We start from the raw sequence: 24,601 nt of genomic DNA on the forward strand, positions 1-24,601 counted from the left end.
TATCCATACAAAACCACCCATGTTCAGAAGTTGCTTATTGCTGACTTGCGAGCAAGACAAATGTTCGCTCTGGAATTTTTTGCTCGCTTGGAAGTAGACAATGAATGGGTGTTGATATACTTTCCGGGATGTGAGGTCGTGGTCCAAGAACTTTTCTGCTCCTTACGTTTCGTCCAGGACTGCGCTGGACTTCTTCAGAGGCGCTGCTCCGCTGAGTCTTGCCGACTGACTGGGCGGGTGTCTGAGAGCGACTTACATATTGTGAGAAAGGGGGGCGTGGTTCAGGTGCACGTGATGAGCAGTGATAATCGATAGCAAAGATAAGGTTGACTATCGATTACCACCTTGTCAAGATAAAAATTGTTACCAATTTTGTAGAGCCACTGTCCATATATCGCTGAGTTTCATAGCCTCCTCTTCCCTATTAAAATTATCGTGATGTTTATAAATTTCAATAGCTTCTCTGTATAGCCGTGGATAGTAATTTAACGTTGTAGATAAAACTTCGGTATCCGAAAACTTCACTTGGTGGTTGCCTGGTTGAAGAGCATGTTCCGCTACAGCTGATTTTTCTATTTTTCCAAGTCGACAAAGACTTTTATACTCTTTCAGTCGCCCTCAGACACCCGACCAGTCAGTCGGCAAGACTCAGCAGAGCAGCGCCTCTGAAGAAGTCCAGCGCAGTCCTGGACGAAACGTAAGGAGCAGAAAAGTTCTGGGACCACGACCTCACATCCCGGAAAGTATATCAACAGCCATGTCACCCGGTCGTGAAAGCCTTCATTCTACAGACAATGTATGACCATAGAACATTATGTGGACAGACGAAGCCCATTTCCATCTCCAAGGACATGTCAATACACAGAATTACAGAATATGGGCAACGGATAAACTGCATGCTCATCAGCCGGTACCACTACATTCTGCAAAGGTGACTTTGAGCCGGCCGTTGTGGCCGAGCGGTTCTAGGCGCTTAACTCCGGAAAAGCGCTGCTGCTACGGTCGCAGGTTCGAATCCTGCCGCAGACATGGATGTGTGTGATGTCCTCGGGTTGGTTAGGTTTAGGTAGCTGTAAGTCTAGGAGACTGATGACCTCAGATATTAAGTCCCATAGTCCTCAGAGCCATTTGAACCATTTTTTGACTTTGTGGTGCGGGTTGAAGCCGTCGTTTGTCGTGGAACCGTATTCATCCGAAGACATGAGGTCTGCGGCTCCTCTACCACCAGTGGTAAATGCTGTGAGTGTTTTTGTTTTTTGCGAACCGACGTTATTCCAACCCTTCAACAGCGTGAGTGTGTATGTAAGATCATTTTTATGCAAGATGGCGCATCAGATGCGGTACGACCATGCCGTGATGGATGGGCTTACCTCACTAACAGTGCTACAATTGTGCAGTCATGCACATTGAACAGTACGGATGGTATAATGTGCAAGTCAAACCATACTGCTACTCATTTGTCATTTGTAGCCGACCCCATTTACATTCAAACGCTTACAGTGACATCTAAAGGTAAAATTGTTTTTTTTTTCATGTCTTTTACCCCTTCGTCAATAACATGCTGTTCAAATTTTACGTCATTATGAGAAGTGGTTCTCTTTCTATAGCGTTCTGAAACTGAAACTTTAATTACGGACACATTGTACTTCTGTGTGCACCATTAAGAGTGTTGCATATTCAGATAACCTCAGTGATATCTCTACTTACGTTGTTGCTGAATAAATCCTTGTCCGGTACATACTGCACAAAAACAAACAACTCCGTCATTTCACACTTTCGCGTACTATTGTTTACATTTCGGATATTCGTAACTACTAAGATAAAACCTGCCATTTGCTAAGACAGCACGTACACTAAGAATACAGGCTGTGAAACACTTAATGAAAACAGCATAATGCCAAAACGCGCCGTTAACAATAAATTTTGGTACATAAAAATGACTGAACCTGAAAAATTATTTTGTGCAAAGATTTTTGCCAACAACGTTTTGCTATAGCGAGAGATACTTTGTAAAGCAGGTGCCAGAAATAATTTTTCATTTACCTGTGTGACAACAGTATGTGAGTGGTAATGTCTCCGTAATAGAGATGACGTGGTTGCAGGAAATGAGACAATATGTGCGATGCTGCAAGTCCAGGAGGCTTCCGCCTACTGTTGCACGTACCTCCTGTCACGGGACGCTGTCGGGGCTCGGAAGGAAAGTATTTCATTGGCAGTACAGTCGTGGTAAACTTGCCGTATACGAGAAAGTCAGAACAATAAGAAATTTTTTTATGCAGAGACAGCGGAAATTACTGGAAAAACATGCATGCTCAGTCCAAAAAGTTTCGAGACTGGATTAATAAAAAGCAGAAAAGATTAAGGTGGTGGTTTTACTGATCAGGTGTTCTACGTAACCTCTCCGCACTAGAGTGCAACTCTCAGAAAATTTGTACAACCATGTGAACCGTTCAGAGAAGCTCTCTTTCGAATATTGTTCAACTCATGCGTCACACTGGCTTGAACGTCGGTTATGTCGTCAAAGCGTTTATCCTTCGTGTGTATTTTTGCTCTTTGCATTCTTGAGAATGTCTTGAACACTTGATTTAGGGATGTTGCGACTTACGACAGTGCGATTTATGACGTGAGGCACCACGACGGCACGTTCACTACTAAACACTGCCTCCTCACAACTGACTTGTAGAAGGCACATCTCTTGTTTACTGTTGTCAGTTGAAGATGCCATCGTAGTTACTGCGTTAACGTCGCTTGTACACCAGGAGTATAATCATTGTCGGAACCTTTTGGACAGGTGGTATATTCAAGTAGAGTAGCAGCTACTTTGTGCGCTGATGTATGGCGCCTGATTCTGTTGTTAAGATACATATATACATTCTGTAGTAGTGTACTTCTTTCCTCTATGAATAGTGAGGCCGATTATTATCTTACTGTACATTTTCAAATGATAATTGTATGTTCTGAACGATTTCAATAAATAAGATATACAGCCAACCGATTGCATAAGCGTACTGTAAAAATCTGGACTAGGTTTCAGTACCAATTCTGTTCGCAGATTTTATGTGAAGCATATTCCCCCCTTCTAGCATATTGTAAGAACTTGATAAACCACTACTATAGTATGTCCTTTATTCTCAACAGATATTTGTAATTAACAACTCTTTCAGATTATGCTACCTGTTGTCGTAGTCATTTTTATAAATATTATTTTTTGTGTCTTTTATACAGCCTTTCTTTTATACTACACACAGTTCACTCTGTTTAAAATATCTAAATATATATCATACTGGTGTCTTACTGTAACAGATGCGTATTTTATACGGTTGAGCGTTTATCACGCTATTAGCGCTCAGTAACTGGCGCACTCTACACCACGTTCACTGGCATCGCAGTTAGTTGCCACACGTTCGGTCCAAAGTCTTCTCTTTTAACAAGTTGTACCTGTGTTACAATTTTTACTGTTCCCATGTAGTCTACATTTTCTGCTGTGTGACTTGATCTTAGATCATCATGTTTGTTTACAATTTTAACGTCATGTAATTTACGTAAGTACCAGTTTTATTCCATGTACGCCATTTCAGTGTCTGAAGTATTAAGTATTTTAGACGTTTACTTTGTAGTACGTTTAAAGTCTATGAATCCCTCCTCTCCCGTCGCATCCACCGTCATCTGCACCAGCATCATCTGCTTCCTATTGCCCAGCGTGGCTTCCGTCCCTTCTTCTTTGCTAATGATCAACTCCTGAACCTCACCCATTTCCTATTCCAACAGCTCAACAACCGCAAATCCGCCACCTTTGTCTCCCTTGACATAGAGAAAGTATACGACCTTGTATGGCATTCCGGTCTTCTGTTCGAACTCCAGAGTCCCATCAACTATGTCCGCCTTATTGCATCCATCCTATTCCATCGCCTATCCTATGTCTATATTAACAACACCAATTCCCGTACCTTCCATCCACTGCAGGAGTGCCGCAAAGTTCCGTTCTCTCTCCCCTCCTTCACTTCTTGTACACTGCTGGTATGACGAAAACACTAACTCCCATGCACCTCTTTCAGTATGCTGATAACACCACTTTCCTCGCCCTCTATCATACATTCCAGAAATCGTAACGACCCCTTCAAATCCATATCACTCACCTTACCTCCTAGTGCAACCAATGGCTCCTTAAGATTAACCCCACCAAAACCCAGGCAATAATTAATGACGCACTACCTGCACCTTCCGTCTCCATGACATTTACCTCACTGTTTTTCACCGTCCCAGTTAACTAACACACTAAAATACCTTAGACTAACCTTCGACTGGCAAGTAACGTGTAAACTCCACCTACTAATCATCCAACAGAACGCCCACAATAGTCAAAAACTACTAAATGTCTGAACATGAGGACTGCACCCGTTCACTGCTCTTCACACGTACAAATCTCTAATCCGCACCACTCTTTGCTACACAAATGTTGCATGGATATCCGCCCGTCCCAAGTTCTATGTGTCCATCCAGACCCTCAAACGCCATCATCTCCACCTCGCTTTCTGCATCCGTTTACCTTCCTCCACAAGGATCCGTTACCAACTCACCACGTTCCCGCCTCTCCTCACTCATATTGAAGACCTCTAAACAATCTACACCATCCGCAAACTTGATTCCAATAATACTATCCTTTTCTCAGTACTTTCCAATCTTCATACACTGCCGCATCTTTACTAACACAGTCCACCGACCCTCCACTTACGCACCATCCACATGCTCTCTCAAAGAAACCCCATCTCCCCCTCCCAGATGATGAAGTCCATCGCAACATTTACCCTTCATATCAGCTATAGGACTAACCCCACCCAACACATCGTGTCAGGGCTTCCTCTGCCTCCTATCTCCACATATCTTTACCCTTTTCATTCCCTTTAACATTTCTTTCCCCACCCCCTTCTTTCCAACAACTATTAGTGTCTCCAATTTCCCATTTATTCCACCCCCTCTCCTATCCCAACAGCCACTCTTACCCTCCATCCTTATAGCACCACATACCTACCCTCTTCACCGACCAACATTTTCCCCATCTAAAACTGCGCGATCCCGTGGCAGGTCCTTTCAATTTATAGTGACGGGAAAGTACTTCATTTACATATCACTGTTTCGGCAACATGTTTTAAACGTTCGCTTGTTGTATTTCATTTTACCTTTTATTATTACTGGTTTTAACTAACAGTAAATAAAGGCATCCATCGTTTATCTTAAAATTTCCATTTCCTTTTAAAAAGTTTTAAAATCAGTGTATATCTCTGCGTTATCTGTTGTTTTTTCGTCTACTTTAGCATTTTGTTATCCTTTGCCTGAAGAACGGGTTGTCTGTACCTCTCACAGCCCACCTCCCGCCCATATGGAGCGCTGGGGGGGGGGTTGCGAAATAACAATAAAAAAAATATGTTTAAAAGGTTATAGGTGACTTTCCTTGTGAATATGATATCCTTAGTGGATTGAAACTTGTCAAGACTTTTAAATAGTTTATACAACGAGTTGACGGTATGTCTTATTTATTGAAAATTTGTTGTTGCTGCCGTCAGGCACGTTTAAAATTGTGATATTTTAGTCGACGCTCTCGGCTTCTGTATGTATCTGCGTGTGTGCCCTCTTCGTAACCGCGGATGTTGATGTGAGCAAATGCGCTGACACTCAACGTGAAGATAGCATCCTCCATACAGTCCCGACTTGATCTTCTCCGCTTTTTATCTGTCTCCAAAACTTCAAAAACACATTCGAGGACTTCACTTTAATAACGATGAAGCCGCGCAAGCAGAGGTGAGGTTGTGGCTCAAACTTTCTACAGTGACGGTATGGTCAAACTGGTCCCTCGTTGGGAGGAATGTGTTCGTCGCCAGGGTGACAATGTTGATAAATAAATATGTAGACACGAAAAATAAAAAAGTAGGATGTTAATGAAGCTTGTTCTTTAAAACGCTTTAAGAGTTTTCAGATAAAAAGATACGGAGACATTACATTTCGGCACCCCCTCTTGATTTCGAGGGTAGTGCCCACTCTTTATTCCATTCATTTCTTGTTAGTCGTCTAAATTTTTGTAGAAAGTCGTCTACCGCTATTTTAGGATGCTTTTCTTCGCCAGACTATCTGCAGTTGCGCTTCCTTTCATCCGACAGTGGTCTTTCAGCTAATACATTTTGACTCGCCATTTATTGTTTTGAATCTATCTCAATACAACAACTATTGTGTGTGCTATGGGATGACTCACTTTTCAGGTGTTGTTGATCTTTAGACAGTCATGGAGTTATTTAGAATAATGGAATAATGGTATTTTTCCAGAAGTATATTGAATAGAAAGAAAAGCTTCCAGGATTTTGTTTAGTTCAACTGTGCTGATTATGTTGTCCTTTGCTAGTTTAAATTTTTGCACCATATTGCCTTATATAATTCTCTCAATATTCGCTGCCTGCGCCATCTTCATTCTTGGATCCATCTATATAAATAAAGGTTGTACTATGAAAACCAGATACTAGTTCTTCTATGTCGAAAGAATTTGTTGGTTTTAGAGTCAATGACTGGTCTAGTTCTAAGATCGAACTGTTGTAGTGGTATTCGCGACAGAGAAATTTTGTTGAGTATATCGTTCATAGTATCCATGCATGTATATGGAATGGACGGCATGTTCTTGTTCATCCAGTATCTTTCAGACAGGCGCCTAAATGAGGGGTTGTGTAAGTCTTCTACCACTTTGTCCTGAGAAAATGGCGCACATTTGGCAATAAATTTATGGCTGAGTTATTTCCTTCTCAAGTATAGTGGAGGGTTCGTTGTTTTCAACAATAAGAGCGTTGGCTGGTGTAGATGCCATAGCTCCTTCACACCGAAAAGACAGGTGTATTGGAAACGCGGCGTGAATTATCAAACCGAGCATGAGATCGAAATGGGTGTATTTTCTTCACGCGCACGCAACAAAAACTACAGTGATAATTCATAAACCATTATCAACAGGCAAATATTATTTTTCAGTGCTGCCTACACTTAATCAGCTGTTGCTGCACGACTGTCGATTCTCGGTCTGAAGCAATTGTAATGAATAACCTAAAAACCGAAAAAACTGTAAATACTATTGTTGCGAACATCGAAGATCCTCATACCAGTTTTATAAAATTATGCGATACGGGATGTCCACATGAAACCTCTCTGATATCCAATTCCAATATTTTTTTAAATGTCTGTGAGACATAGATACGCGCCGTTTGCGGCATCATGTACAGTAACTCAAAAATTTCTGTACAGGGATTAGAACACTTTTACGCAGGATCCTTTTTTAATCCGTAAAATATCTGAACGATATCTCAACCCACATGCGCAAAATCATGTCGGGGGTGATGGGGGCTGTTACATCCACAATTCTACATCTACATCTGCATACCTACTCCACAATCCACCATACAGTGCGTGGCGGAGGGTACCTCGTACCACAAAAAAATGGTTCAAATGGCTCTGAGCGCTATGCGATTTAACTTCTGAGGTCATCAGTCGCCTAGAACTTAGAACTAATTAAACCTAACTACCCTAAAGACATCACACACATCCATGCCCAAGGCAGGATTCGAACCTGCGACCATAGCGGTCGCTCGGCTCCAGACTGTAGTGCCTAGAACAGTAAGGCCACTCCGGCCGGCCTTCGTACCACAACTAGCATCTTATCTCCCTGTTCCTCTCACAAACAGAACGAGGGAAAAATGACTGCCTAAATGCCTCTGTACGAGCCCTAATCTCTCTTATCTTATTTTTGTGATCTTTCCGCGAAATGTAAGTTGGCGGCAGTAAAATTGTACTTGGTACAACTGGCTCTGAGCACTATGGGACTTAACTACTGTGGTCATCAGTCCGCTAGAACTTAGAACTACTTAAACCTAACTAACCTAAGGACATCACACAACACCCAGCCATCACGAGGCAGAACATTGTACTGCAGTCAGCCTCAAATGCTGGTTCTCTGAATTTCCTCAGAAGCGATTCATGAAGGGAACGCCTCCTTTCCTCTAGACACTCCCACCCGAGTTCCTGAAGCATTTCCGTAATACTCGCGTGATGATCGATCCTACCAGTAACAAATCTAGCAGCCCGCCTTTGAATTGCTTCTATGTCCTCCCTCAATACGACCTGATAGGGATCCCAAACGCTCGAGCAGTACTCAAGGCTAGGTCGTATTAGTGTTTTATAAGCGGTCTCCTTCACAGACGAACCACATCTTCCCAAAATTCTACCAACGAATTGAAGACGACTATCCGCCTTCCCCACAACTGCCATTACATGCTTGTCCCACTTCATATCGCTCTGCAATGTTACGCCCAAGGAGGTCAACAAGATCAAGTACAGGCGAGGCATACACAATGTCTTTCAGATAATCCCACAGGAAGAAATTCAGGCGGATTGTGTCCGGTGATCGCGATGCCAAATGGTTGGTCCAACATGTCGTATTCACCGCTATGGAAATGTTCGGTCCAGGAAGCCACGAACACGTAAACTACAATCCTAAGTTGCATCATCCTGCTGGAAGATCGGTATTAGCTCAAGGGGAACCAGCCGAGAGACAGCAAATTCCACAGGCAATTCCAAAAATGGTTCCTGTTACTGTATTATCGATGATGAAAAACGATAAAACTATGCCTTGTTTCATCAGCACGCACCCCATGTTCGTCATTTCTCTGTCTCTGATATTTTTCAAAAATTATGGAGGTTTTCCCAACTCCACATGCGAATGTTGTATCGATCGTCAGATAAAACGACATTTCCTAGATAGTTAGGGGTTTTGCCATGCAGGTCCAAAATTTCCAAGTTTCGCTTCAATGCTCGTACTATTTGAACTTTGTAAGTACGCAAACGAAGTCGTTACGCAACACCTTGTGAGCTGTTGAGCTAAGGATGTTTAACTCTCGTGATAATCGGTTAACTGACTTTGACAGGTTTCTTTGAAAGATCTCCCTGGTCTCTTCTACCATTCCATCAGATGTGTGTTTCCTTCAAGAACTCGACTGTTCACATTTCTAGTGGTTAACAACTTACCATACCAAGCATTAACAGTCTTAACGTCTGGTGGCTTCCTTTGAAAGTCACGTCCGAAATCTCTTCAGGCAGCAAAGTGTGACTTTGTTTCTGCATACCATACCATACACACAGAGCGCTCTCTCCTGAAATATAGATATTTCTGGTACCACCTGAAACAGAACGAAAGGAATTCTTTCAAAAAAAAATCCACAAAAAGCTTTCTGAATTGTCTCACACGATGCCGCAAACAGCAAGTTTGTTCTTTTTATATACAGGGTGAGTCATATGGGCCTTTATGTAACGTGCAATGTTATATCTGGTCTTCAAAATTGAGGCACGAGATTTTGCCATTCCCTTGCTTGCTACGCGCAAGCTATTAGTTCTACAGAAAAAAATGGACAGGACCTTTTTGTTGAAAATTTAACATAGTTAAATTTAGTGCTGGAATACATTTTCGCTGAAGGCCACGGTTTTCGAGATATTTAATATACAAAAGTGACCTTCAAACGAACTTCCATCCCCACACTCATCCCTCACCATCCCCCACCATTTCTAGTATGCCTACAGAAACTATTCCCGACATTCCACCCATTTTTTCTTTATTGGTAAGGCTATTACACAGTCAGCATACTAGGCTGTTTCGTTAACATTATTAATTTAAATGTGCCCATGAGGACAATGAAAGAAAAAGACTTTTGTGAACGTTTCACTAAAACTAATTACGTTGGCAATTCGATCCAAACTTAGAAGCACAGCAGTTTCGCAGCCAGAAGACCTATTGAATACAACTATGTAATTGTTTATTTTATTCTGTTAAAATTCACAAAATTGTCGGGTAAAATTTACACAATAGTCAGTTTCACAATTTGTAAATACTCGAGTACTGACTGAAGATAAAAAAGGTCGAATGTGGGAAATAACTCGTGCAGTTGCAAATTTGTGTACAGTGACAGAAGGAAGTGCATGAGCAACATACTAGAAATCCTACCAGGTGGCGCTGAGTGTGTGAGTGGGAGTGCGTTTCAAGAGCACTTCTGTTCGTTTTTCTTGAATTACTCGAAAGCCACTACCTGTAGCGAAATACTAGCAGGACACCCACGTTCGAATCCCGGCCTTGGTACAAATTTTAATTCATTGCTTCGACCTGTATCTATTATCATAGATGAAACGTAACCCAGTGTCAGGTATAACATTGATGGGTACATAAAATGACATCGGTAGGGACAACTGAATCACCCTGTATCTATGACCAGATTCAAGGAACTTTTCATCTAGTGTGTCAATACAATGATCAGCCAGAACGCTATGACCACCGACTACTGTCGATATAAATCCGTTCAGGCGATAGACGCATCGTCTGACGAGTAATAACTGCTAGTCAGACACACACTCGGTGTATGGAGTATCAGTGAACAGAATAGGGAATGCGTGCAATTTATCTGAGTCTGACCGAGGGCAGATTGAGATAGTCCAGAGGCTCGACACGAGCATTTCGGAAACTGCACGACTTGTCGGGTGTTCGAGGAGTGCTGTGAAGAGTGTCTTCAACACGTGGCGCAGCCAAGACAGTAAGAAACAAAAGACAATATGCGTGTGAATTCCTAAGGGACCAAACTGCTGATGTGATCGGTCCCTAGACGTATACACTACTTAACCTCACTTGAAGTAACTTATTCTAAGAACAACACACACCCATGCCCGGGGGAGGACTCGAACCTCCGGCGGTAGGGACCGCGCAATCCGTGACATTGCGCCCCAAGACCGAGCGGCCACTCCGCGCGGTAAAAGACGATAATATAACACATTTATTGGAATACACGTTCAGTATTTGTCTTTATTTATAAACAATAGAAAAGTTCTTGTGGTCATAATAGGCCTGCGTTCTTTCTTTTTAAATTTTATTTGACTATTTTTCTTTTAATTTCTTGAAATATTTTTACTTTTGTTAAGCGAGTAATAATTTTGTTTGAGTGCACCCTACTAACTTTTTTTTCCAAAAGTTTGATTGTTGTTTACTTATTCTTTTTCTCTTTGTACTGTATGCAAGTCCAGGCGTTATGGATCTGTGCAGCCACCTATCATTACAGATGTCGACGTAGGCTGGGTACATTAGTAAAATAGGACAGGCGGCGAACTGTGACGGAACTAACTTCAGGCTTAAATACTGATCAGAATACAAGTTTATCTGAATACACAGTCACCGAACCCTCCTAACGGTGGGCCTCCGCAGCCGACGGCGCATGCATTTGCAAGTGTTATCACCACGACATCGGCAACTTTGACTGAAATGGATATGTGACCATCCTCTCTGGACATTGGCTCAGTGGCAGAGCGTTGCATGATCAGATAAATGCCGGTACCCCCCTTCATCATGCCGATGGGAGAGCACGAATCCGTCGACTTGCAGGGGCACAGTACCTTGACACCCGTACTGCGGGGCAGATACAAGCGGGCGGCGGCTCCACTATGCTCTGGGGAACATTCGTGATAGAAATCAGACAAGGACAGTACTTCTGCTTATGGCAAGTACCGGTTCGAAAAATGCGCCGATGATGACTGGTATCAGTCGAAATCGATTTGCAACAAGATAAATAAATTATGTTTCCGCGACTGGTTGCTACATTCTTTATAATTTTATAATTCACGTGGGCATGCGTGGGCCCGGCAGAGCTCGTGCAAGACACCATGAAGGCCGAGGAGTATCAAATGGCTCTGAGCACTATGGGACTTAACATCTGAGGTCATCAGTCCCTTAGAACTTAGAACTACTTAAACCTAACTAACCCAAGGACATCACACACATCCATGCCCCAGGCAGGATTCGATCCTGCGACCGTAGTAGTGGCGCGGTCGGGGAGTATCGTACACTGCTTGCAAACCATGTACACCCCTTCATGACGGTCATGTTTCCCTACTGGAGTGTCATTTTCAACAAGATAATGCGTCATATCACAAGGCCAGGAGTGTGATGGACTGGTTCGAAGAACGCAGTGGCCAGTTCCGATTGATGTGGTGCCCCTCTCCCGCCCCCCCCCCCCCCTCTCAACTCGCCAGATCTGAACCCGATCGGACACATCTGGGATGTGATTGAACCTGGCTTCAGAGCTCATCGCCGCCCTCCCCGGAATTTACGGGAATTGTGCGTACAGATGCAGTGCCAGCTCCCTCCAGCGACCTACCAAGGTCCCATTGCTTCCTTGCCACGACGCGACGTCGCTGTTATCCTTGCCAAAGGTTGTAAGTTAATGCTTTAATTTGTTCTGAAAGCGGTGCTGATATTCAAGATCATAAAAGTGGGTTCAAAGCTGTGAGCTATCTGGGGAAGTTAACCTTGCATTACTAAGCAACTGTTTCACCAGGTATCCAGTCTAGCTTACCAAATTCCCAACCAGACTAACATTAATTATAATCTTTTAGTAGTCACCTTACAATAACCGGTGATATATATGTAAAAAGAGAATTTAAATTAAAAAAATAAATCAGTTTATATTTGGACATTTATTTGAACATTGATCATTGTTCCGTTAAAATTTCAGCATATTAAACTTGATTCATAACTAAACTGGTACCTTATTTAGGATTGTGAAAATGTGAGTTTGTAATCTTACGGAACACATAAAAAATGGAGCCAATCCGGCCGGAGTGGTCGAACGGTTCTAGGCGTTACAGTCTGGAACCGCGCGACCGCTATGGTCGCAGGTTCGAATCCTGCATTGGGCATGGGTGTGTGTGATGTCCTTAGGTTACTTAGGTTTATGTAGTTCTAAGTTCTAGGGGACTGACGACCTCAGAAGTTGTCCCATAGTGCTTACAGCCATTTGAACCATTTATGGAGCCAAGATTGGGAGACTGCATACAACACTGCATTCATAAAATAACACACGAAGAACGTTGAAACATATGCAAGAGGAAATTAACCACAACCAACCGATTCAATTTTCACCCAAAGAACTTACGATTGTAGCGCAATCCTGTCCGTCATGAAATTATCACACACTGATATACTAAATTCATACTAACTCTCTGTGAAATGTTCCCGAAAAGAATAGCTGAGGGCTACTTTGATGATTACACCACATGCTTCAAGTGGTCAACTTGGTTTACACAAAGAGTGTAACTCCACAATAATTTTGATAATTAAAATAAATTACATCGAAACGCAAATTACAAAAGAAAAACCTCGAACTGGTTACTATCGTCTTACTATTAACCTGATGGGTTAAACAATTCTATAAGCACGTGGTACTGGTCTCACAAAGTACTCCCCACGTGGATTGAACATAAAGAAAAGTTGCTATATTGAAAAATATTGTCAAGACAAGATGTTATAATTTCACGCACATTCGCATTTAAGATTGATGATCTCAGTTAGAGTTACGGATCATCCACACGTGGTTCCACTTTACTCACAAAGTAGTGACAAAGCAACTACTGGAAGATATTCTGAACTTCACACTCGAATTACACTGTGTTGCAATTTAAGATAACATTAGATCTAAATTTTCAGTTAGGCTGAACTTAAGAAATACGAGTATATTGTCCTACGGACTTAGGAGAGACGCGCTTAGCCGGAGATCTTACCACTTCAGACGCTCGCCGCGGACCCACTGCCTGTGCCCCTACTGAGGGTGCTTCAGAGATACAAACGGAAGTGACCAGGGAGGCAGCTTCCTGTACCAACATGACAAGGGACGAACAGGACCATACTAAGAACAGAAACCTCTCTGCTTTTAGAAAGCGTAGCTACCTGTTCCGCCGGCCGCGGTGGTCTCGCGGTTCTAGGCGCGCAGTCCGGAACCGTGCGACTGCTACGGTCTTAGGTTCGAATCCTGCCTCGGGCATGGATGTGTGTGTTGTCCTTAGGTTAGTTAGGTTTAAGTAGTTCTAAGTTCTTGAGGACTAATGACCACAGCAGTTGAGTCCCATAGTGCTCACAGCCGTTTGAACCTATCTGTTCCGACGTTGGTCCTACTGTTCTCTAGCAGACAGGCTTGTCTGTTACAATCAAGCATGCAACTAGAAATACATTTGCTCATTCATCCTTTCACACAGAAGGGAAGGGGGATGACAGTATCTTATCACATACAGTATATAAAAGAAAGCGGATGTAGGTTCCGTATGAGATTGTGTGACCTGAATTACATATAAACTGTGTTTTAAAGTGTAGTAGTGTGACAGATTGTTCTTCATTATGTGTTAAAGTAACACGTTGCACTGCTCAGTCTCCTGCCAGATGGAGTCAGAAACAGCACAGTAAATTTAGAAGTGGAATTTATGCCGTAAATGACAACATATTTAAGAAATTAACATGAAAGAAATCCAACAGAGACCTTTCAAGGTGCACATACCGGCTATTAGGTAGCAGTCATAATGTCCCGGCATATGAGTGTATGTTGATTTTGCCTCGTGATGTACATCCAGTGTTTCAAATATGGCGTTTCTTGTTTCGACAACTGCTGCTGTCAGTGCTTTGATGTGGGATATTTCACTATTTCGGATATCTGACTAACCTTGAGCCAGTTTCAAAAAATGCTCAAATGTTGAAATCTTATGGGACTTAACTACTAAGGTCATGTCCCTAAGCTTTATCCTAAGGACAAACACACACACCCACGCCCGAAGGAGGACTCGATCCTCCGCCGGGACCAGCAGCACAGTCCATGACTGCAGCGCCTTAAATCGCAAGGCTAACCCCGCGCGGCGAGCCAGTTTTCTGTGAACACCTCCTGACGGTAGTTTCATTCCACACGAACATTTTGGTTATACGCACCGCGATTGTAGGTCCACAACACTCTCCGAGTGAATATTTTCTTGGTAGGTAGGTGTGATGTTTTCTAACACTGCGGCAGCGTTTGAAGAAGTGTTCTCATCCAATTTCTTTCTGTCCGTTTCCCTTTGCGCCTTTCGTAAATGAAGCTCTTTACAGGGAGGCCAGATGCTCTGGTAAATAGTGTTCACTGTTGCGTGCGATACCCAATAACTGGCTGTCGTCTCTAGAATACGACCTTCTCCTTCCGCCGGAAAATCACCGCATCATCGTGAGGTAGTGTCGCGATAGGCCATCGATAGATGAGATAAATAGGGTCGGCGACGTCGCGGGCCGTCGCCGCCCTCGCACCCCCTCCTACCCCCTGCCCCCTTCCCTTGTGATCGATGCGGTGTACGTGTACGTGTAAGTGTGTGAGTGTACGTGGACGTGGACGTACCGGCGTGTGCAGCGTTCCTGAAGCCGGCGGCGGAGCCGCTGGTGGGCGACACGTGGCTGCTGGCGGGGGCGGCGGCGGCGGCGGCGTGCCTGCTGCTGCTGTTCGCCGTGCTGCTCGCGCTCGGCATGGGCAAGCGCAAGCGCGGCAAGCGGCGCGTCGTCAGCGACGCGCAGGCGCCCGGGGCTGGCGGCGCCGACAACAGGGCGTTCGTGGACTCGGAGGGCGCGCAGGTGAGTGCCGCCGACTCTTCCGCTCTGACCACCGCACCGGCCACTCCTCCAGAGCACCTCGATAGGTACGTCAGCGTTCCTTTACCTCTAAACTTGGTATTTTCAGTGGCTGATTTCGCCTATCGCGCCACGTGCCTCGTTCACTTATTAACACCTTTCACAAAAGGGAACTGCCGGGGTGGCCGAGCGGTTCTAGGCGCTACAGTGTGTAATGTCCTTAGGTTAGTTAGGTTTAAGTAGTTCTACGTTCTAGGGGATTGATGACCTCAGAAGTTAAGTCCCATAGTGCTCAGAGCCATTTGAACAACACTGAGGTGACAAAAGTCATGGGGTACCGATATGCACATATATAGATGGCGGTAGTATCGCGTACACAAGATACAAACGGGCAGTGCATTGGCGTAGCGGTCATTTGTCCTCAGATGACACACGTGAAAAAGCTTACGGCGTGATTACAACCGCACGACGACAATTTGGAAATCGGTAATTTGTGGTAAGGCCTTATGGGACCAAACTGCCGATATCATCGGTCCATAAGTTTAGACACTACTTAATCTAACTTAAACTAACTTACGCTATGGACAACACACACACCAATGCCCGTGGAGAACTCGAACCTTCGACGGAGGAGCCGCACGGACCGTGGCAAGGCGCCTCAGACCGCGCGGCTACGAAGATAATAGACTTTGTACGCGCAATGATAGGTGCAGTTAGACGCATGAGACATTCCATTTCGGAAATCGTTAGGGAATTCAATATTCCGAGATCCACAGTGCGAAGAGCGTGCCGAGGATGTCAGGAATTACCTCTCACCATGGACAACACAGCGACCGACAGCCTTCACTTAACTACCGAGAGCAGCGGCGTTTGCGTAGAGTTGTCACCGCGTGAAATTACTGCAAAAATGAGTGTGGGACGTACGAAGAACGTATCCGTTAGCACAGTGTGGCAGCAGACGACCGACGCAACTACCTTTGCTAACAGCACGGCATCCACAGCAACACATCTATTGGGCTCGTAACCATGTTACTTGGACTCTTGATGACTGGAAAACTGTGGTATGGTCAGATGAGTGCAGATTTCAGTTGCTAATAACTGCTGGTAGGGTTCGAGTGTGGCTCAGACCGCACGAAGCCATCGACCGAAGTTGTCCTCAAGGTACGGTGAAGCTGGTAATGGCTCCATAGCGGTGTGGGCTGCGTTTACTGGGAATGGAACGGGTCCAACTGAACCGATGATTGATTATAAATGGTTATGTTCCGCTACTTCCAGACCATTTACAGCCATTCATGGACAGGAAGTTCCCAAACAACGATGGAATTTTTGCTGATGACAATCTCCCTTGTCACCGGGCCATACTTGTTGGCGATTGGTTTGAAGAACTCTCTGAACATTTCGAGCGAATGGTTTGGCCACCCAGATCGCCCAACGTGAACCGCATCGAAAATTTGCGTAACATAAACGAGAGGTCACTGCGTGCACGAATTTCTGCACCGTTAAGTTTCCCAGTTATGGACGGCTATAGAGGCAGAATGGCTCAATATTTCTGCATGGCGCTTTCAACGACTTGTTGAGTCCATGCCACGTCGAGTTGCTGCACTGCACCGGGAAAAATGATATTAGGCGGTATCCTACGATGTTTGTCACCTCAGTGTGAATAAACTACCGTGATGAAATTTAGCGGGTGTGTAGAGGGGGCAGAATAATGCGATATGTGTTTTGTCGTTTGTGTTCAATTTCACTTTTAAAGGGTAAAAGACACCCAGAAAAGAAGGTGGCATGTTAGGTTTACAGGCAATATCTCGAAACGATGATACATAAAAATTGTTTTTTAAGGTCATTCCACTCCATGAACCTGTACAGCAAACGTTTTTCATCATTGCACGAAGAAACAGTCTCATTTGCAAAACTATTTTCTTTACAATAAATATAACATTGCGGATGAGACTGTTTCTTTATACAAATTGTTTTCGTATAAAATATGATGTGTGATTAACGTTCTTAAAAATTGTGCAATCAACTTTAGTAATAACTTGAAATTTTGTAAAATACTCCACCACAATTAATTAATTTTGAAAATATGAAAACTTTTGTTGCAACATATATGAAATAAACTTTCAAGTCATATAGATCCATATGTAAAAAGCAGGTTTCTGAAATACCATTTTTGGAAACTAAATTGTACACAGGAGCACTTTCAACATACCTAATTAAAATATCTAAACATTCATTACTATTCTAATTAGTTATTTTACTTATATTTGCTATATGTTTTAAATTATTTTTTAGTATTACGATCATAGTTTTTTTTTGCTTACCGTTTGACAGACGTGTATTTTGTTAATTGAAGATTACACTTAGCTCATTATGATGATAGAAAATAATTGCCATAATGATAATGCTGAAGACATAACTTTTTTTAAGATCATGCATATGAAATTAAGGAAATTTCTCCACGTAATATACACGACAGAGAGCAAAATATAAAACGAAATTGGCCAGGATTGCAACTTGTCACAGGTTATACTCTGAATATCCTGATTTGTATCAGATATATTTCAGTACGTTCGAAAACCTTGGCGAAAAGAAGGATTGATTATGTACTAGTGGTTACAGCTTGATTATATTGCCTCTCAAGCGGAACCTGACGGCACAATTATCCAACAAAACTAGAACTGAAAATGTTCTCAAAAAATACTTCCAACACCGAAAGCCGTATACGTCCCTATTCCGTCGAGCTCTTTGAGATCACCAAATGAAAGAGTTCCTTGTCCTCAGGTACGATGCTCTAAGCGATTTTTTTCATATCGACCACACCAAGAATCTAAAAATAATACAGATTTTTCTCCCTCACAGGCATGAAAACGTCTTTCACATATCTTTTGACCTCGCCAGACGGTCGTTTAATAAATTTCGATGCCGTTATCAGGACATTTTTGATTTAAAAAGAGATTCTCGAATTCCCGATCCAAACTCATGCTGAAATATGTCTGATACAAATCAGGATACTTACAGGGGCACCTGCGATCCTTTAGAATTTTGTTTTTGATTATGATCGCCGTCGTGTGTATTATGTGAAGAAAATTCGTTCAAAAATTATGTTTTAACCATTTCTTTACAGATTGGCATTATTGTAATGATTTTGTATCGTAATCATGAGTTACTAATTATTTTCAGTTAACGAAACAAACGTACGTGAAATGGTAAACTAAAAAACACTTAAATTGGACATAACAATAAAATACGTACTGCATTATTTTGCTCCCTCTACACACCAGTTAAGTTTCATCAAGGCCATCAACTTACACTTAGAACTGTTTCCTTATTAGCTGATTTTCGTTTATACTCCTCTATCCTTATGTAGCGTATACGTTACATCTGACTTTTATTACTTTTTTCGAGCTTAGAAAATAAACTAACCTCTCAACTCCTGTAGCATACACTGACTGATCAGTAGCGTACGCACACGCCTGGGTGATGCGGAATTGGCCGCTAGATGTCACGAGAGATAGAATGGCCATCATAATGGACGCTGTAAGTACTGTGCTGTCAGCAAAGAAGCTGCGACAGCACAATGGATCGGTCAGGAGACGTTAATGGTTTCGAACGTGAACTAGTCATTGAATGTCACCTGAGTAACAAGTCCATCAGGGACATTTCAGCCCTTCTAAAGCTGCTCAAGTGAACTGCTGCTAATATGTCTGTGAAGTGGAATCGCGAAGGAACAATCACAGGTAAACCGCGACCAGGCAGACCTCATCTACTGACAAGACAGGAACTATCGAGCATTGCAGAGGGTGGTTGTAAAAAAAATCACATGAAATGAACGGAAGGAATCACTCGCGAGTTCCAAAATGCTACTGGATATACTCCAGCAGTTTTTTTTTTTAAAAAAAAATCAAAGTCATCAACCTCTTGATTGGTTTGATGCCGCGCGCGTCGTGCCACTAATTCTCCTCCTCTGGCAATTTCTTCATCTCAAAGTAACACCTGCAACCTACGTCGTCAATTATTTGGTGTATGTATTCCAATTTCTGCCTTCCTCTACAGTTTTTACCCTCTGCTGCTCTCTCTAAAACCATGGGAGTTTTTCCCTGATGTCATAACAGATGTCCCTTCTTCTTATTGGTGTCTTCCATATATTCCTTTCCTGTCCCGATGGTGCGCAGCCCTCCTCATTCCTTACCTTATCATCACATCTAAATGCTCCAATTCTCTTCTGTTCTCCACTACCATACAATGCTGTGCTCCAGACGTTTGTTTACATTCTATAGCCAGTGCTAAGCGACAGATGAGATGGTGTAAACAGCGAGGCCACTGGACGGTGGATGATTCGACACAAATGATTTGGAGTGATGAATCATGTTGTGGAATACCGATGGAAGGGTTTGGGTTTGGCGAATGCTTGGAAAACGTTACCTGCCATCAAGCGTAGTGCGAACAATGATGCATGGAGGAGTTGGTGTTAGGTATGGAGGCGTTTTTCGTGGTCAGGCGTCGGACCCCTTATTGCCATCAAGAAAACGCTTAATGCGGAAGGATATGAACACATTTTACTGCATTGTTTACAGTAGAGGAATAGTTCGCATATGTTAATTGTCTGTACCAGCATGACGATACACCCCGTCATAACATACACTCCTGGAAATTGAAATAAGAACACCGTGAATTCACTGTCCCAGGAAGGGGAAACTTTATTGACACATTCCTGGGGTCAGATACATCACATGATCACACTGACAGAACCACAGGCACATAGACACAGGCAACAGAGCATGCACAATGTCGGCACTAGTACAGTGTATATCCACCTTTCGCAGCAATGCAGGCTGCTATTCTCCCATGGAGACGATCGTAGAGATGCTGGATGTAGTCCTGTGGAACGGCTTGCCATGCCATTTCCACCTGCCGCCTCAGTTGGACCAGCGTTCGTGCTGGACGTGCAGACCGCGTGAGACGACGCTTCATCCAGTCCCAAACATGCTCAATGGGGGACAGATCCGGAGATCTTGCTGGCCAGGGTAGTTGACTTACACCTTCTAGAGCACGCTGTGGGCGGCACGGTATACATGCGGACGTGCATTGTCCTGTTGGAACAGCAAGTTCCCTTGCCGGTCTAGGAATGGTAGAACGATGGGTTCGATGACGGTTTGGATGTACCGTGCTCTATTCAGTGTCCCCTCGACGATCACCAGAAGTGTACGGCCAGTGTAGGAGATCGCTCCCCACACCATGATGCCGGGTGTTGGCCCTGTGTGCCTCGGTCGTATGCAGTCCTGATTGTGGCACTCACCTGCACGGCGCCAAACACGCATACGACCATCATTGGCACCAAGGCAGAAGCGACTCTCATCGCTGAAGACGACACGTCTCCATTCGTCCCTCCATTCACGCCTGTCGCGACACCTCTGGAGGCGGGCTGCACGATGTTGGGGCGTGAGCGGAAGACGGCCTAACGGTGTGCGGGACCGTAGCCCAGCTTCATGGAGACGGTTGCGAATGGTCGTCGCCGATACCCCAGGAGCAACAGTGACCCTAATTTGCTGGGAAGTGTCGGTGCGGTCCCCTACGGCACTGCGTAGGACCCTACGGTCTTGGCGTGCATCCGTGCGTCGCTGCTGTCCGGTCCCAGGTCGACGGGCACGTGCACCTTCCGCCGACCACTGGCGACAACATCGATGTACTGTGGAGACCTCACGCCCCACGTGTTGAGCAATTCGGCGGTACGTCCACCCGGCCTCCCGCATGCCCACTATACGACCTCGCTCAAAGTCCGTCAACTGCACATACGGTTCACGTCCACGCTGTTGCGGCATGCTACCAGTGTCGAAGACTGCGATGGAGCTCCGTATGCCACGGCAAACTGGCTGACACTGACGGCGGCGGTGCACAAATGCTGCGCAGCTAGCGCCATTCGACGGCCAAAACCCGCGGTTCCTGGTGTGTCCGCTGTGCCGTGCGTGTGATCATTGCTTTTACAGCCTTCTCGCAGTGTCCGGAGCAAGTATGGTGGGTCTGACACACTGGTGTCAATGTGTTCTTTTTTCCATTTCCAGGAGTGTAGTATCTATGAGGCTAGGGATTGTGGACACTACATTCCTGAAATGAACTGGCCGACCCGGAGTCCTCACTTGAACTCGTTGGAACACCTTTGGGACGAGTCAGAACGTCTATTTCCCTCCAGATCCTGCGCGTCTAACATTACCACCTTCTCTGGTTTCGAGTTTTGAGGAAGAACTGGTTGCCATTCCTCCATATAAATTCACAAATATCGTTGAAAGTGTCCCCAGCAGAGTGCAAGTCATCATAAAGGCGAAGGGTGAACACGTCCGATATTAATGTCCACTGTAGCTGTCTCGCCAAAGGCGTTGCCACAGTGGTAACACCGGTCCCCGTCAGATCACCGAAGTTAGGTGCTGTCGGACTAGCAGTTGGACTGGTGACCGTCCGAGTCTGCCAAGCGCTGTTTCCAAGTGGATTTCTCTCAGCCCTTGTGAGGACAATTGAGGAGCTACTTGATTGAGAAGAAGCGGCTCTGGTCACGAAAACTGACAACGGCTGGGAGAGCGGTGTGCTGTTCACATGCCCCTCCATATCCGCATCCAATTACGCCTATCGGCTGATGACGACACAACAGTCATCGGTACCGTTGGGTCTTCCGAGATCTGTTCTGACCTAGTACAGACAGGATAATAGCTTCCTCGATACTTTAGAACGAACAGAGTATATTATACACCATATTCTTTCCGTGCATTATCTCTTTTTTTGCGCACGGCCGGCCGATGTGACCGAGCGGTTCTAGGCGCTTCAGTCCGGAACTGCACTGCTGCTACGGTAGCAGTTTCGAATCCTGGCTCGGGCAGGGATGTGTGTGATGTCCTTAGGTTAGTTAGGTTTAAGTAGTTCTAAGTCTAGGGGACTTATGACCTCAGATGTTAAGTCCCATAGTGCTTAGAGCCTTTGAACCATTTTGTGTGTGTGTGTGTGTGTGTGTGTGTGTGTGTGTGTGTGTGTACGCTGTTATATGCCAATATACCCTATACACTGTCGAGTAAATGATTTCTTCTTCCATCACAACAATATAGGGACTTAATTTCTATCCATGTACGTTTGGGTCTACATTCCGCAACGATCTATACCTTCACTTTCCGCTGGCGTTGCTTTCATAATTTTCAAGTGTTTACTACTGACCTTTATGAGTGCTGAGTTTGTTTTACTTATTTACTACTCTACATAAGTAGAGATTCACAGACAACAAGTCCTTAATTTTTGCGAGTCACATCCACTTTTTAAATTTAGTATTTTAGTCGTATTTAGTCCTAGAACAGTGCATTTACCACAATTATAAGTTTTTCTTTGATGAAGTCTAAGGGCGAGATTGAGGAATTAAGGACCTAAACTAAATTATATTAGGATCGAATGTTACGTACTAACAAAGAGAACGACATTTTATTTTCACTTAGTTACATGTTTTCTGTGTGAAATGTTTTAAAACATGGAGCTTCACGGCGAGGAATTTCACATTCTGCATGCCAGAAACATATCTCTTTTCGAATACCTCTTCTCGTGCATACTCCACACCTTGTTGTCGGTCTTTCCTTCGTTGAGTTTGGGACAAATACTGGAAAACTGCTGGCTATGAGACGAGTCTATTTTGGTGTTCGAAGTGGGTGTACAATTGACGATGTTGCGGAGAGAATACGGCCAACTGTTTCCCGAGACTGATCAAGAATTCCAAGATCGTCTGCACTGAAGCGTGAAACGTCCAATACATGGCGAAAAATCTCCTGAAAATATTTTTTCTTTCTGCTCCTGTCCATTCGGCGGCTCTGAAATTGAGAATCGCTCCTATACATATCTCCGTATTCTTGTCGTAATCCACAACACTTGGCTTTTGCACGGGGGCATTCTTTTAATTTAAGTCTTGAAATGTCTCGTCATGGAATGTGCTGGCCATACGATGTCTCGCTTGTCATTCGACTTCATCAACAGCTGCTTCTTTCTGGACGACATGACATATTCGTCCCCATTGAGTTTTTCAATTTTAATGATGTCAGGGAAATACTTCCTGTTCTGCAGCAGTGTGCCGACAACGTCAGTATTTTTACTCTGTAGTTTGTCAAACAAATCTTGATTAGTGTACCGGCTACCGAGTTGAATGTAATAACCCGTGCCGAGAAAATCATGAGCCAGGTCCATAACAATTCTAGAACTTATTTACTCTTCAGGATAGCTACCATAATTTTTGTTCTTAGCAATATAAAGATGAAAAACGCTATAACTGACCAAGAATAAATTATTTTGACTGACGAGAGGTACCAACTAATAGACGAAGCTTCACTAGCGTTGTAACACCTGCCGGCATCGAAATCGCCATTCCCATTGGCTACAAGCCACAGGATGCTGCGCACGGATATATCCTTCAAAGCCACTGTGAACGGCTCGGCCATGGGTGGATACATGGCGACAGACATGCAGCATTCGTCGAGCACGCTATGCGTGCTTGCCGAATGCTGAACAGGAGACGCTCTCGCTTTGATCCAAGTATGCTCACATTGCCGTGCATCGCGTCAGTCTGGGAACAACGAATAGTCTCCGTTCCGTAACTCTACGGAAAGTAAAGGCATTCGTAACTGGTTATTAACGCATCTGCTTTTGTAGGACCTCCATGGCAGTATGTTATGAAAGAAGAAGAAAACGAGTAGAAGATAGTGGATAGTCTTTCTTTTTAAAGATGAGAAACATAAATATTAACTGGTTAAAAGCATATTTCTGTTAACAGCCTCAGGTTTAAAAACTTAAATTTCTTGTTTAATTTTTTTTAATGCATATTTAAGAATTCTGATCAAATTTATTATCGTTGTTGTTGTTGTAGGTACAGCAGTACAGCCTTATTCACAGACTTACTATGTGGAAAATCTTACAAGTTCTGTAGTACGTTTAACTAGGATTTTAATTACCTTAACAATAACTAATAGTACAAGGATAATAATTATTTCTCTTTTATTCCAGTGTAGTAGTTCGATCATAATAAATTATTTTTTGACATTTTTGGGATCTCTTTATATTAAGTAATCACATGGAAGTACGGCGAAAGCACATTTTTCTTCGAATCATATCTGAGTCACGTAGAAC

The 24,601-nt window shown here is 43.7% G+C and overlaps 1 protein-coding gene across 1 annotated transcript in view; it reads left to right on the forward strand.

Moving 5' to 3' along the window:
• Positions 1–24,601, forward strand: part of LOC126281163 (uncharacterized) — a 299,866-nt gene that overhangs the window by 188,974 nt on the left and 86,291 nt on the right. Inside the window, exon 5 of the mRNA XM_049979834.1 lies at positions 15,249–15,466. Coding sequence (XP_049835791.1) covers positions 15,249–15,466 — 218 coding nt within the window. The remainder of the gene's footprint in view (positions 1–15,248; positions 15,467–24,601) is intronic.

Source organism: Schistocerca gregaria, chromosome 7, assembly GCF_023897955.1.
Source record: "Schistocerca gregaria isolate iqSchGreg1 chromosome 7, iqSchGreg1.2, whole genome shotgun sequence".
Lineage (NCBI taxonomy): Eukaryota > Metazoa > Arthropoda > Insecta > Orthoptera > Acrididae > Schistocerca > Schistocerca gregaria.